Genomic DNA, 15,761 nt, shown 5'->3' on the forward strand with positions numbered 1-15,761 from the left:
TACTTTACAGCTGGGTTACAAAGTAGGTATTTAAGAAAGGTAAACATATGACCCTATAGTTAGGCTTGCCAGACAGGCAGTTTTGTCTTGAGTCAGTCAGCCCAGGTTTTGCTGCTTTAAGACAAAAGTTGAAATTTAAAGAGTAAAACTTGCATTTTTTAAAAAAATCCCATTTTTTATAAATAAAGGGAAGAGAAGCTTGGCATTCTGTATGCTACTCATGTACTGAAATGTCTATTCAATGAAATTAATTTTCACCATTCATTTTAGGATATAAAATAATTAAAATGAACATACAAAAAATTTTACATTATGGTTTCATGACCTCTGCCTCCCATGTAAAAATATCAAAATACAATCTCACATAGGCTGATCATATTAGAGCATAATATTTATTAAATTTCATCATTTATGATCACTTTGCTATAACTAAATTACCCTGGCATAAACCTTCACACATAAAAACACGGAAAACATACTGACTTTTCAACTATTTTACTTACACATACTGTTTAATTCTCATGCAGTGCTCATAATTAGGAGATACTGTACATTAGCCCTCTCATAATAAGCTTATAAAGTACTAAGTTCAGAGGGTAGAAAAATGCCAACATAACCTCATTCTCCAAAAACTGCCCATAGATACATTAAACCATTGCTGCTTCTAACTGTGCATGTATGGCACACTCTTTTGTAAAATATGTAATTGTACTCACATAACCATAGTTATGACAAGGCAATAATATTTCAGGAAGGGATTATAACAAATGAGACCAACAGTTGAAGAGATCAGAGCATATCAAAGTCATTGTCATTTGCGAACACCACACACTGACGTTTTCTGCTGTCCAGTTGAAAAGAACATGCACAAAGTTTTCTTAGATTGTTGTCAGAAGTGCATGAGAAATGGGTTTGCATATCACATATGTTGAGAGAAGACCAATGCCATTGAGGAAAAAGAGCTGTGTTCTTTATCTTTTAGGTCTGTCTATATCATCTATAGCTGCTAGAAGTTTCTGTCTTGCTTTCTTATTGATATGGGAGCCCAAGCAGACATTCACCAGATTGATCAGTTGTTTTGTTGAATACTCCTGTTAAAAAAGGGAGATACAAATTCAGTACGCTAAAAGATATATATCTGATCAATACAAAAGAACAGGCAGATATTCGGGAATCCATGAATAGTGACTGAGCGCTACAAACCAGTAAAAATCAGTGGCAATCATAGTTGGGACATGGTTGACAAACCGCTTACTGAGCTGGAACAGGAGGGAATAGGATACAGTGGTATGCATTTGAAATAGGAAGGAACGGTATCTGTTTTAATATGGCAAAGTAATCTGACCTGCTTACCCTTTTTATCACTTTGAAGATCAAATATTTTATGCTTGTTTCTGTTTACAGTCTCTGTTACCAAAATATATAGACATTTCAAATTTTAAAAATACTACTGATGGAGTTATTTCCCTGGCACTCTCCATTTTATGAAACTTCAGTTAGAAAAACTCAACAAGAGAACAACTCTTCTAAGATATAATAAATGAATTAGGTAACACAGATGAGAAAGTCAGAATTTTTTAAACTCTTATGATTGATAACTGGCAAGTAAAATTAAGACTACAAGTATCTTTTTCTCTATACATATCCATCCACCTGGACCCTGAATTCAGATAATGAGTTGCTAAGATAAAAATCAAGAGGAATGAAGAGGCGGAGCAAGATGGCAGCCGAGTAACAGCTTCCTTGTATCTGGGCACCGTGAGTCTGGGGAGATAGGACTCCAGGCATCTCTGGCTGGTGGGATCTGCCTATCATCACCCCTGAGAGGATACAGGGAGTCAGCGAGAGACTTCTGGACCCCAAGAGGAGGACTAAAACAGTGGAAAAACGGCAAGTGGTCGCATGTGTTCAATCCGTCTAAACCCGCCCGCAACTGTAAGTTCAGTAGCAGCGAGACTGCAAACCAGAAAGGCCTTACCTGTGAACTGTTTTGCTGTCTTTGGACTTGCACTCAGCTGAACTGCCTTGGGGAGAGCCTGAGCGTGAGTGCGGAGAACTTTGGCCTTTGTCTAGGGCCCCAGTCTGAGCCGCTGAGCCAGACGGAGCTAATAGTGTTTGGCTCTGGGTCACAGGCAGACATTGTGAGCGATCTGCCCCGGCAAGCTCCGCCCTCAGGGTTGCAGAGCTGGAATTGGGTGGGAGCTGGTAACCCAGCGACCAAGTAGCCTAAGGGCGGGGTCTGAGCCGCCTTGCAGCCCTAACCCTCGGGGGCAGAGGGAGACCAGTTTTGACACACAGGGTAAGTGGATAGCCACTTCAGCAGTGATTCCAGCGACAAGCACTTCCCTGAGAAAGCTTCTGCTCAGTAAGTGAACAAGTTCAAAGTGCCTTTTAAGTGGGCTGAAGAGAGATTTAGGGTGTCTACCTGCTGGGGTTTGAGAAACTAGCAGCCTCCAGTCGTATCAGAACTGTGATTAACATCTCATACCCCAGAAGACCACGTGTTACCCAGACAATATTCAAGAACATATACATACTGCTTTGTTTTTGGTTGTTTTTATTTTATTTTATTTTATTTTTTTATTTTTTTTTTCTGGTTTATTTTTTTTGTTTATTTTGATGTTGTGGATTGTTGTGTTGTTTTTTAAGTTCAACCTTTTCCATACAGATCCTTTTTCTTTCTCAATTTTTCTAGTTTAATTATAATTTCCCATTGCTGCCTATTTCAATAATTAGAACTTCATTTTTGTCAGTGTTTCTACCGCTATTATTTGGTTTTTCCAGCCAGTTTTATCGCGTAAAGTTTTCTGTTTGCTTGTTTTGGCTTGATTTATAGCATTTTTGTCTTTCCTCTCTACTTGGTGGAGGTGGGGTACTGTGTCTGATCAGGTTAGCAAAGAGCTGCTGACCTCAAGGGAACCACCCAACTGGGCACCCCCAGAAGGTAGTTTTTTTTTAAGGTCCTATCAAAGTACCCTACTGTACACCTATATTGCTCTATCTGCCTCTTTCTGTGCCTCTCTTCTTTTTGTCAATATTCCTTTTACCCACCCCCTCTCCTTTCTCTATTTTTCTTTTTTCTTATCACGCGGTCCTCCTTTCTTTCATCCCTTTTTTGCTCTTAAACCTTCTCACCCTTCTGGTCCTGTAACCCTTAGTCCACAGGCACGAGAACTTAAAGAGCAAGAGGAAGTGAAAGGAAAATTAGGGCAAGGAAACAGATAAAAGAAATCACCCATGAGGAAGAATCAGCAGAAAACTCCAGGCAACATGAAGAACCAGTCCAGAACAACCCCGCCAAGGGACCATGAGGTAGCTACTGCAGAGGATTCCACCTATAAAGAAATGTTAGGAATGACACAAAGGGAATTTAGAATACACATGTTGAAAACAATGAAAGAAATGATGGAAACAATGAAGGAAACTGCTAATAAAGTGGAAAATAACAAAAAGGAAATCCAAAAACACAATCAAATCAGAGATGAACGATATGAAGAATATAAAAAGGATACAGCAGAGCTGAAGGAAATGAAACAGTCAATCAGGGAACTTAAAAGATGCAATGGAAAGCATCAGCAACAGCTTAGACCATGCAGAAGAAAGAATTTCAGAGGTAGAAGACAAAATTCTTGAGATAACTCAGATAGTAAAAGAGGCAGAAAAGAAGAGAGAGAAAGGAGAACGTTCACTGTCAGAATTATGGGACTTTATGAAGCGTTCCAACATACGAGTTACAGGAATCCCAGAAGGGGAAGAAGAATGCCCCAGAGGAATGGAAGCCATACTAGAGAATATTATAAAAGAAAATTTCCCAAATATCACCAAAGATTGTGACACACTGCTTTCAGAGGGCTATCGGACCCCAGGTTGCCTCAACTCTAACCGAGCTTCTCCAAGACACATTGTGATGAACCTGTCCAAAGTCAAGACAAAAGAAAAGATTCTGCAAGCTGCCAGGAGTAAGCGCCAGTTGACCTATAGGGGCAAATCCATCAGAGTGACCGCAGACTTCTCTAATGAAACTTTCCGAGCAAGAAGACAATGGTCATCTACCTTTAATCTACTTAAACAGAACAATTTCCAGCCCAGAATTCTGTACCCTGCTAAGCTAAGCTTCAAAATTGATGGAGGAACCAAATCATTTATGGATATACAAACATTGAGGAAATTCGCCACAACAAGACCAGCTCTACAGGAAATACTTCAACCTGTTCTGCACACTGACCACCACAATGGATCAGCAGCAAAGTAAGGACTCAGAAATTAAAGGACAGAACCAAACCTCCACACTGATGCAAAAGATAAAACTAAGCAATGGACTCTCACAAAATAAGACGAATAGAATACTACCACACTTATCAATTATCTCAATAAATGTTAATGGCTTGAATTCCCCACTGAAGAGACATAGATTGGTTGACTGGATTAAAAAACACAAGCCATCCATTTGCTGTCTGCAAGAAACACACCTGGCTTCAAAAGACAAATTTAAGTTCCGAGTCAAGGGTTGGAAGACAATTTTTCAGGCAAATGGAATTCAGAAGAAAAGAGGAGTTGCAATCTTATTTTCAGATACATGTGGATTTAAAGCAAATAAAGTCAAAAAAGACAAAGATGGTCACTTTATATTGGACAAGGGAAAAATACAACAAGAACACATTTCAATTCTAAATATTTTATGCACCCAATTTAAATGCTCCCAGATTCTTGAAACAGACCTTACTCAGTCTGAGCAATATGATATCTGATAATACCATAATAACAGGGCACCTTAACACTCCTCTTACAGAGCTGGACAGATCTTCTAAACAGAAATTAAACAAGGATATAAGAGACTTAAATGAGGCCCTAGAACAACTGTGCTTGATAGACGCATATAGAACACTCCATCCCAAAGATAAAGAATATACATTCTTCTCATCACCCCATGGAACATTCTCCAAAATTGATCATATCCTGGGACACAAAACAAATATCAACAGAATCAAAAGAACTGAAATTTTACCTTGTATCTTCTCAGAACATAAGGCACTAAAGGTGGAACTCAAATCTAACAAAAATGCTCGACCCCACCCAAAGGCATGGAAACTAAACAGTCTTCTGTTGAATAACAGATGGGTGAAGGAAGAAATAAAACAGGAAATCATTAACTTCCTTGAGCATAACAACAATGAAGACACAAGCTACCAAAACCTGTGGGATACTGCAAAAGCACTTTTGAGAGGAAAATTCATCGCTTTAGATGCCTACATTCAAAAAACAGAAAGAGAACACATCAACAATCTCACAAGAGATCTTATGGAATTGGAAAAAGAAGAACAATCTAAGCCTAAACTCAGTAGAAGAAAAGAAATCTCCAAAATCAAATCAGAGATCAATGAAATTGAAAACAAAAGAATCATTCAGAAAATTAATGAAACAAGGAGTTGGTTTTTTGAAAAAATAAATAAAATAGATAAACCATTGGCCAGACTAACGAGGAACAGAAAAGTAAAATCTCTAGTAACCTCAATCAGAAATGATAAAGGGGAAATAACAACTGATCCCACAGAGATACAAGAGATCATCTCTGAATACTACCAGAAACTCTATGCCCAGAAATTTGACAATGTGAAAGAAATGGATCAATATTTGGAATCACACCCTCTCCCTAGACTCAGCCAGGAAGAAATAGAGCTCCTGAACAGACCAATTTCAAGCACTGAGATCAAAGAAACAATAAAAAATCTTCCAACCAAAAAATGCCCTGGTCCAGATGGCTTCACTCCAGAATTCTATCAAACCTTCAAGGAAGAGCTTATTCCTGTACTGCAGAAATTATTCCAAAAAATTGAGGAAGAAGGAATCTTCCCCAACACATTCTATGAAGCAAACATCACCCTGATACCAAAACCAGGAAAAGACCCAAACAAAAAGGAGAATTTCAGACCAATCTCACTCATGAACATAGACGCAAAAATTCTCAACAAAATCCTAGCCAATAGATTACAGCTTATCATCAAAAAAGTCATTCATCATGATCAACTAGGCTTCATCCCAGGGATGCAAGGCTGGTTTAACATACGCAAGTCTATAAACGTTATCCACCATATTAACAGAGGCAAAAATAAAGATCAGATGATCCTCTCAATAGATGCAGAAAAAGCATTTGATAAAATCCAGCATCCTTTTCTAATTAGAACACTGAAGAGTATAGGCATAGGTGGCACATTTCTAAAACTGATTGAAGCTATCTATGACAAACCCACAGCCAATATTTTACTGAATGGAGTAAAACTGAAAGCTTTTCCTCTTAGAACTGGAACCAGACAAGGTTGTCCTCTGTCACCTTTACTATTCAACATAGTGCTGGAAGTTCTAGCCAATACAATTAGGCAAGACAAGGAAATAAAGGGAATCCAAATGGGAGCAGAGGAGGTCAAACTCTCCCTCTTTGCTGACGACACGATCTTATACTTAGAGAACCCCAAAGACTCAACCACAAGACTCCTAGAAGTCATCAAAAAATACAGTAATGTTTCAGGATATAAAATCAATGTCCACAAGTCAGTAGCCTTTGTGTACACCAATAACAGTCAAGATGAGAAGCTAATTAAGGACACAACTCCCTTCACCATAGTTTCAAAGAAAATGAAATACCTAGGAATATACCTAATGAAGGAGGTGAAGGACCTCTATAAAGAAAACTATGAAATCCTCAGAAAGGAAATAGAGGATATTAACAAATGGAAGAACATACCATGTTCATGGATGGAAAGAATCAACATTGTTAAAATGTCTATACTTCCCAAAGCAATCTACCTATTCAATGCCATTCCTATCAAAATACCAACATTGTACTTTCAAGATTTGGAAAAAATGATTCTGTGTTTTGTATGGAACCGAAAAAAACCCCATATAGCTAAGGCAGTTCTCTGTAACAAAAATAAAGCTGGGGGCGTCAGCATACCAGATTTTAGTCTGTACTACAAAGCCATAGTGCTCAAGACAGCATGGTACTGGCACAAAAACAGAGACATAGACACTTGGAATTGAACTGAAAACCAAGAAATGAAACTAACATCTTACAACCACCTAATCTTTGATAAACCAAACAAGAACATACGTTGGGGGAAAGACTCCCTATTCAATAAATGGTGTTGGGAGAACTGGATGTCTACATGTAAAAGACTGAAATTGGACCCACACCTTTCCCCACTCACAAAAATTGTTTCAAGATGGATAAAGGAGTTAAACTTAAGGCATGAAACAATAAAAATCCTCCAAGAAAGCATAGGAAAAACACTGGAAGATATTGGCCTGGGGAAAGACTTCATGAAGAAGACTGCCATGGCAATTGCAACAACAACAAAAATAAACAAATGGGACTTCATTAAACTGAAAAGCTTCTGTACAGCTAAGGAGACAATAACCAAAGCAAAGAGACAACCTACACAATGGGAAAGGATATTTGCATATTTTCAATCAGACAAAAGCTTGATAACTAGGATCTATAGAGAACTCAAATTAATCCACATGAAAAAAGCCAACAATCCCTTATATCAATGGGCAAGAGACATGAATAGAACTTTCTCTAAAGACGACAGACGAATGGCTAACAAACACATGAAAAAATGTTCATCATCTCTATATATTAGAGAAATGCAAATCAAAACAACCCTGAGATATCATCTAACCCCAGTGAGAATGGCCCACATCACAAAATCTCAAAACTGCAGATGCTGGCGTGGATGTGGAGAGAAGTGAACACTTCTACACTGCTGGTGGGACTGCAAACTAGTACAACCTTTCTGGAAGGAAGTATGGAGAAACCTCAAAGCACTCAAGCTAGACCTCCCATTGGATCCTGCAATCCCATTACTGGGCATCTACCCAGAAGGAAAGAAATCCTTTTATCATAAGGACACTTGTACTAGACTGTTTATTGCAGCTCAATTTACAATCGCCAAAATGTGGAAACAGCCTAAATGCCCACCAACCCAGGAATGGATTAACAAGCTGTGGTATATGTATACCATGGAATACTATTCAGCCATTAAAAAAATGGAGACTTTACATCCTTCGTATTAACCTGGATGGACGTGGAAGACATTATTCTTAGTAAAGCATCACAAGAATGGAGAAACATGAATCCTATGTACTCAATTTTGATATGAGGACAATTAATGACAATTATGGTTATGGGGGGGAAACAGAAAGAGGGAAGGAGGGAGGTGGGTGGGGCCTTGGTGTGTGTCACACTTTATGGGAGCAAGACATGATTGCAAGAGGGACTTTACCTAACAATTGCAATCAGTGTAACCTGGCTTATTGTACCCTCAATGAATCCCCAACAATAAAAAAAAAAAAAAAATCAAGAGGGATTCACAGAAATTTCTGCATTCTGATTCAGTTTAAATGGTTGAATAGCAAGAGTTCAGATAGTGAAAGATAATTGTATACTATCGTCTATAAGAAAAGAAAACATGTCTTTATTGAAGGTAATCACTAAAGATAGGACAAATTCAAAATACGAGATTGAGATTATTTTAAAAACTCAGCAAACTTCTCAGTTTGCGTATTTGACCTCTGAGAGCACATCACCACCTGGTGAGTAATCACATTTAGCCAGCGAGCACTGGACTCACCGCTGGTGGAGTTTCCTCAGAGACAGAGTCCCTACTGCTGCCAGGGAGATGTCACTGAATGACAGACATCAATCAGATTAAAACATTTCTAAAAAATTCAGTCAGGCACATTAAAGGAGCAAATACTAAAGTGGGCATCATTCTTGCATTAAATCACATTTAAGGGCTGTGCTATTCTCCTCAGCTACCCCGTACTCTTTCCCCAAATCCCTTCCTCAGTGCCAACCCTGAAGAGTTTCCACTTAATTTATCAGACATCCTAGCAACTTACCGCAGTCCATTTGCATCTGAGTTTAACATTTTGGTTCTCAAATGTCAGCTGGGCTAAAAGCGGTAATATTTCTCTGAATTCCATCTTATTGGCTAAGATGACTGATGATAACATGTACATTTCTACTTTGCTTACAAAGATCTGAAACTGACCCACAGGGGGCACATGTATAAAATATTCAGGCCAATGTTAAAGTTCCAAGCTAAAGTTCATTTCATCCTTTTATGGTGTTGAAATCAGAAAGGATGAACTTAAGAAGGTACAAATAATTTATTTCTTTATCCATATGAAATCAAATTTTACTTAGCTTTTGCCCATGACATTTATAGCCTATGTAAATGTGGGCCCTGCACAAAGAGATGTAAAGGTCACTGGAAGTCCAGAAGGGGAAGCGGGAAGGGGAGGAGTTATAAAAATTTACCTATTGGGGGTACAGTGAACACTATTCAGGTAGTGGGCATGCTAAAAGCCCCAACTTAGGCATTATGCAAGGTATCTGTGAAACAAAACATTTGTACCCCCTTAATATTTTGAAATTAAAAAAAGAAAGAAAAGAAAAAGATTTTTATCAACATTGAGGGGCGGCGCCTGTGGCTCAAAGGAGTAGGGCGTCAGCCCTATATGCCGGAGGTGGCGGGTTCGAACCCAGCCCTGGCCAAAAACTGCAAAAAAAAAAAAATAATAATAAATAATAATAATAATCAACATCAACAAAGTTATAAGGAAATAGTCACTCTTACATTCTGTTGGGGAAAATATGAGAAATTTTGGCAACCAGTATCAAAAATCATTAAAATGTACACACATTTTTACATAGGTATTATCCTTTCAGAAATGTGTTCTAAGATGGATGTGAACATCCAAAGAGGTTCATCACAGCGCTATGCACGAGGCTGAAATCTCAACAATCTGGAACCCATGAAATCACACTGTTCTCTAACCTAGACGCCCTTTTTTCCCTTAATTCATTTTTCTCTCTTTCAACCATCTGTCATAGCTATTTAATTGAAGTCCAAATATATGTTCTTAGTTTATGAAGCAAGTAAATTAATTTTGTCATATTTGTATGCAAAGATTTTAATGGCAATACACTGACTCCACACTAGAGAAAAATTTTTTTCTTTGGAGCCATGGCATTTTATTACGAATAAAACTTCAAAAACAAAACAATCCTTTCAAATTTAACAAAAATATTTTTTATTTTCTGTACGGATTAGAATCAATTTTTACACTGCATGTCATGTGAGCTATATGTGACTCACTACATACTTATTAAATTTGCTTCTGAGAATTGAATCTTTTGTCATTATACAAGTTATTTAATTGTCTGCAGTGGACCTTGGATGGTCCTGGATGACAACCCCTGAATCATACGCCCTAAGTATGTGCATCAATGTCATATCACCAAATATAATGGCATAGATTTTGTTCAAAGAGCCATCAACCAAACAGTCAAAGCAAAATATGCAATAGGAAGCTATAATGATCAGAGTACATGGTCCACCACCTGTGGCAACCTTGGGTGGGCCAGGCCAGCTGGAGCAAAGTGGCAGGAGGTGGCGGAGATGTGCCAGTTGACTGCAAAAACAACAAAGAGGTTTTGCAGGTTCATGAGGCCCTGGGCTCAAAATTATTGTGAGTTAAATACAACTCACGCAACAGTTAATGTTAACTGGTTTTTTATGTCTATCATCCACTTGCTTTTTATATCACACTTGATTCCTCCATTGAAAACATATTCTCCAATCTTGCCCCAAATGGTGCTGTATAAATCTTCATTGTTAATGAAACAAAACCACAAAAAAGTGAACCCTAAAGTTACGAAAGTAGTAAGGATTTGATGGTAATTTAACAATTCCCCAATTTTTCTTAAATCTGTCTTCACATACTGCCTATCAAGACAAATGATACAACAATCATATAGAAAAGCTCCCCATACCAAGTATGCTCGGGTGATACATGTTGAGTTGAACTGTCAAAAATTCAGAATCCTAAATAACAAAATGGTATGGTTTTCTACTTGTCTATATATCCACACAAAAGAAAAATAATCAAATCCATATTAAAGGGAAAATCTAATGTAAAATCTAAGTTAAATTTAGCCATTTAAATATTATTATCTTCAGTCATCACTAATATAAGTCAAATTGTAGAATGCCACCATTTCATTGTTGAATGCTACAGAAGGTTTAAACTTATGTATCAGTTACTATATTCAATCTATCTTGAAGTTAATCAAGATAGCTTTTCCTACAACACAATTGTAGGAGAAATATACCTAATGTTCAGACTTTGGCTGTATTTCTAAATAATTACTGTAACAGTTCACAAAAGGCCCCCCAAAATTGGAATAGGCAAAGGGAACTCCATAAATATAGTCTGAATATGGCAAAGAATTGACTCAAGTAGTTTGTCTAAAAAGTAGTGTTTCTTTATACCATGTATTGCACTTTGTGATTTTGAATTAAATAACACAGTGGACAAGAATAGCAAAAAGCAAAAAGAATAAAAACTTAATTAACTATTCTCCAGCTCTCACCCTGTGCTCTTTGATCCAGCGTTCCATGTCATTCTCCGTCAGGTAGTAGGCTTTAATATAGGTTTCCACAAATTCTTTATCAGGAATGGGTCTAATATCTGTTAGCTTTTCAAGTTTCATTAAAAACTGTTGAAAATCCAATTGCATCAAGGCACGACCCTCATTACTGCACTTCTTGACATTGGCATATCTTAGACACATAGCAGTAAAAAAAACACACGATGAGAAGGTTAGAAAGACAAACCCTGGACTTTTCTCTAAACCATATTTTGACAGATTCTCCCCAAATGAGAAGATTACAGGAAAAAGAGCACATGAGCTTGGGTCAGAACAGGGTTGTGTTTTGCCTCTCTGTAAAAAGACAGAATAGTCATTTTACTTATCTGGGCCTCGATTTCCTCGTTTGCAAAGAGGCTAAATAACTTCAAGGTTCTTTGTTGCACTGCAGACTATAGCTCTCTTCATTCAATTAACATAATCTTTGTGGGACAGTTAAGCTGGCTACTCACAGTTATTTATAAAACAAAGGTCTGAATACTCCAAAGTGATCTTAGTTTTATAAAGCTGTTCAGTATTGTTCAATATTGTAACTATTTAGTGCAAAAGAAATGGATAACTCTCCCAGGAATGCTTGGTAAAACTTAAGAAATGTGCATGCATAAAAGTACAGAAAGTATATACATGTTTTTCACAATAAAACAGTTTCCAGACTTAGACCAGCGTCCCACACTACTGAAACACTATGTTTTAAGGTGGACCAGGAGTAAGAACAAATATACTGATCCTAACAGTATATTTTATTACTGATAAATTCATCTCATTTCCTTCAGTCAATCATACAGAACATGAAAATTAAATCTTAGGAAATGAAGTACTTCACCTAAGGAAATCTGTAAGAAAATTAAAGCTTATATTATTTAAAGTGACCGAGCATTATTTTTTTTTTAAATAAAAAGTATTCTATATAGAAATATAGACTATTTACTATTCTACTTTATTAAAGAAATTTATTTAAAATACTTTTCAAGGCTGGGTGCCTTGGCTGTGAGCTATGATGCCATGGCACTCTACCAAAGGTGACAAAGGGAGACTCTGTCTCAAAAAATTAATAAATAAAAATACTCTGCATTTGTGGTTATTGACACACAGCCATTTTATAATTTATAGAGCTGTTGTTTTCAATACAGCATGCCAACACTGTTGTCAGCTTGTCAATGTTACTTTTCTACTTTCTAATACATTCCTTTTTATAACAAATGAGAACCAGAGAAAAACAAGTTAAACGATAGTATGAAAATTCAACTGATGTGCAATTCTAGAATACTGCTCATGGTCTTTGAAATAACTATATGCTTTTTAGGGATTTTTAAATGTATTACTGACTCCTATTTGTATGCTAGATGTCATAGGTAGAGTAAGGACAGACCCTGAGTAAGTGGGAAAATTACTATTAATAAATTGATAAACTCACACATGAAAGTTTTACCTAGTTTATAGTAATATGATGATGATGATGATTAACTATGATTTAGAAGTTATGAGGACTGACTTTGCAGCATAACATCAAAATTCATATGCCTTCTTTACCTTAAAAAAAAACAAAAAAAAAAAAACAACTGTGCGAACTTGTTTTACTTAACTTGTGTCAGTCATAGTTTTCTGAGCCTAGGTTTTCTCATTGATGAAAGAATAACAGTACCCATCAAATTTGTTTTAGGATTTGGTTATATAAACCTAAAAAAAAGTCAGCAAATGCCACACAAGTGCCCCAAAATGTTAGGTATAATCATCATCATCACTGTATTTTTAGGTAATAAAATGATTAGTTTAACTTTCGTAAAACCATTAGATTCTGCATTCCTCATTCATCCATAGTCACAAGCAAGAAAAGCAAGCAGGGCGGGGCTTAAGACTCCTTCTTTAATTATATTCTTAATTTGTCTACTATTTTTCATTACTTCCATTCTCTCTACCCATTAGTGACATCTTATAACATTATCACAATTTATCATTTAAGAAACAAATAATGCTTTCATGAAAAACTTACCCTTCCACAATTGTTCTATTAGCCAGTCGTATACAATGTTCCCAAAGTATGTTAGAGACAGGCAAGGGTATCCGAACTCTCTTAGAGACTTCATTTAGCCTCCTGTTAAATTGCTCAAATTCCTAAGATAAAAACAAACAAAACAAAATCATGGCCATAAGTGAGTATCATTATAATGCCATATACTTTCCCACAAAAGTGGCAAAATAACAACTAAAAAAAAAAAAAAAAGATTTAGACAGAGTCAGAATCAAATCAAGAAAAACAAAAAGTAATAACACCAAACATAACTTGGAGTTGGCATGAGGGTTTTTTTTTTTTTTTTTTTTTGTAGAGACAGAGTCGCCCTCGGGTAGAGTGCCGTGGTGTCACACGGCTCACAGCAACTTCTAACTCTTGGGCTTACGCCATTCTCTTGCTTCAGCCTCCCGAGCAGCTGGGACTACAGGCGCCCGCCACAACGCCCGGCTATTTTTTTGTTGCAGTTTGGCCGGGGCTGGGTCCGAACCCGCCACCCTCGGCATCTGGGGCCGGCGCCCTACTCACTGAGCCACAGGCGCCGCCCTGGCATGAGGGTTTTCAAAAAATATGTGCAGAATTTTTAAAAGATTATGTTACAGTACAGAGCATACTAACTACATTTCACCTCAAAAGAAATAAGTGTCATCAACTGATTAAACCATGTTAACAATGTCCAAATGTTTCTACATCTCAAAATTTTCTATGGCTGTCAGTATGGATTAAAAGAGCTGAATTAATTTGTCTTTAAAAATGTCTTCAAGAAACCCAGTTTCTAAAAAATGTTCTAATAAACTTTCAACTCAGAATTAATTATTGTAATCTGTAGCTATTCTCCTGAGAGAGTGTTCTGGGAAATTATTTTCTTTCCTAAACATTGTTTAAATTACTATACAGGTTGAGTATCCCTTGTCCAAAATGCTTGGGACCAGAAGTGCTCTGGATTTTGGATCTGTTCAAATTTTGCATGTCTGCATCACACTTACTGGTTGAGCATCTCAAATCCAAAATTCCCAAATCTGGAATCTGAAATGTTCCAATCAGCAAGTCTTTTGAGTGTCATGTAGGCACTCAAAAAGTTTCAGATTTTGAAGCATTTTATATTTTGTATTTTTTGACTTTGGGATGCTTAATCTATATACCAAATACCTTGAAAGTCATGTTATAGAAGAAAATTTCTAGTACAAAGGAAAAAATAAAACATGAAATATTTACTGTTACCTACAGAAAACTGAACATTTTATTGTCTATTAACTTTTATGACATGACTGTACTAAAAATGTAAAATATATGTAACTAATTTAAATAATCCAAATAATCACAAGAAAGCAGCAAACCAGCTTTCAGTCTCTCATCTCTTTGGACTATTACCATCTAAACATGTTCATTAACAAAAGAAAATGCTGTTGACCCCCTCCTTGACAATAAAGGAGGTCTAAGATTATGTTTTTCTTTAGTTTCCTCGATGTGTACAGATTGAGGTGTACATATTTTCTCAGGAAAAAAACTCTAATCTAATCATCAATCTCCTTTGCTCTTTTCCTAAGTCTCAATTTTTCTTGCTTATTTTTAACGGTCCACCTACTCTCAATTAGAAAGAAGTGGACTGTCGATTTACTAAGTTTACCTTTGAAAATCAAAGTTAAAGAACTGCACTTCATCTGTTGTTTTCATTTCATGGATTAGCAAAGCAGCAATATTTTACTACTGTAACTGATTTGGATTTTTTCAAAAGCCATAATTCAACATTTTTCATTAATATTTTATTTAAAAGATAAACCATAGATTCACTTAATGACATTCTATTCAATGCTAAATTCAATACTCAAAAATGCTTACTATAAAATGAGTAACAAAATCATCTCATTTTACTTCTAATTCTTTGGGGGAAACATAAGCAGGCTGCTTTCACCTACATGCTTAGACTTAGAAAAGTAACAGAAAGAACAAAAAGTTTTTACAGATACTTAACCTTTACGTTTAAGGAAGTTCTTAAGCTCTTAAAAATTGGGCTCAGGTTAATAACCTGACTAACATTAGTTCCTGCTTATAATATCCATATTTCTTGGAACTAAGATTACTGAAGAAGCCTCCTTCGAGCATGTGTATTTTTGCTGAGTGCAGAAGTCTTCGTTTTTTGCATCCCTGTGCATACCATGGTTAATGTGTGCTCTGGTCTGAATGTTTCTGTCTGTGCCCGACCCTGCCAAATCCCTATGCTGAACTCCCAACTACCAAGGTGATGGTGTTGGGAGGTGG

At 36.7% G+C, this 15,761-nt stretch overlaps 1 protein-coding gene across 2 annotated transcripts in view; it reads right to left on the reverse strand.

Annotated features, from left to right (window-relative positions):
• Window positions 1-365: 365 nt before the first annotated feature.
• The window catches only part of VPS50 (VPS50 subunit of EARP/GARPII complex), a 133,538-nt gene continuing 118,142 nt past the window's right edge, over window positions 366-15,761 (reverse strand). For both annotated transcript variants that reach the window (XM_053609233.1, XM_053609234.1), the window contains 3 exons: window positions 13,485-13,606; window positions 11,438-11,627; window positions 366-1,091 (listed from right to left, as the gene is read on the reverse strand). In XM_053609233.1, the coding sequence (XP_053465208.1) occupies window positions 972-1,091; window positions 11,438-11,627; window positions 13,485-13,606 (432 nt within the window). In that variant the 3' untranslated portion in view covers window positions 366-971. The remainder of the gene's footprint in view (window positions 1,092-11,437; window positions 11,628-13,484; window positions 13,607-15,761) is intronic.

Source organism: Nycticebus coucang, chromosome 11 (genome assembly GCF_027406575.1).
Source record: "Nycticebus coucang isolate mNycCou1 chromosome 11, mNycCou1.pri, whole genome shotgun sequence".
Classification (NCBI taxonomy): domain Eukaryota; kingdom Metazoa; phylum Chordata; class Mammalia; order Primates; family Lorisidae; genus Nycticebus; species Nycticebus coucang.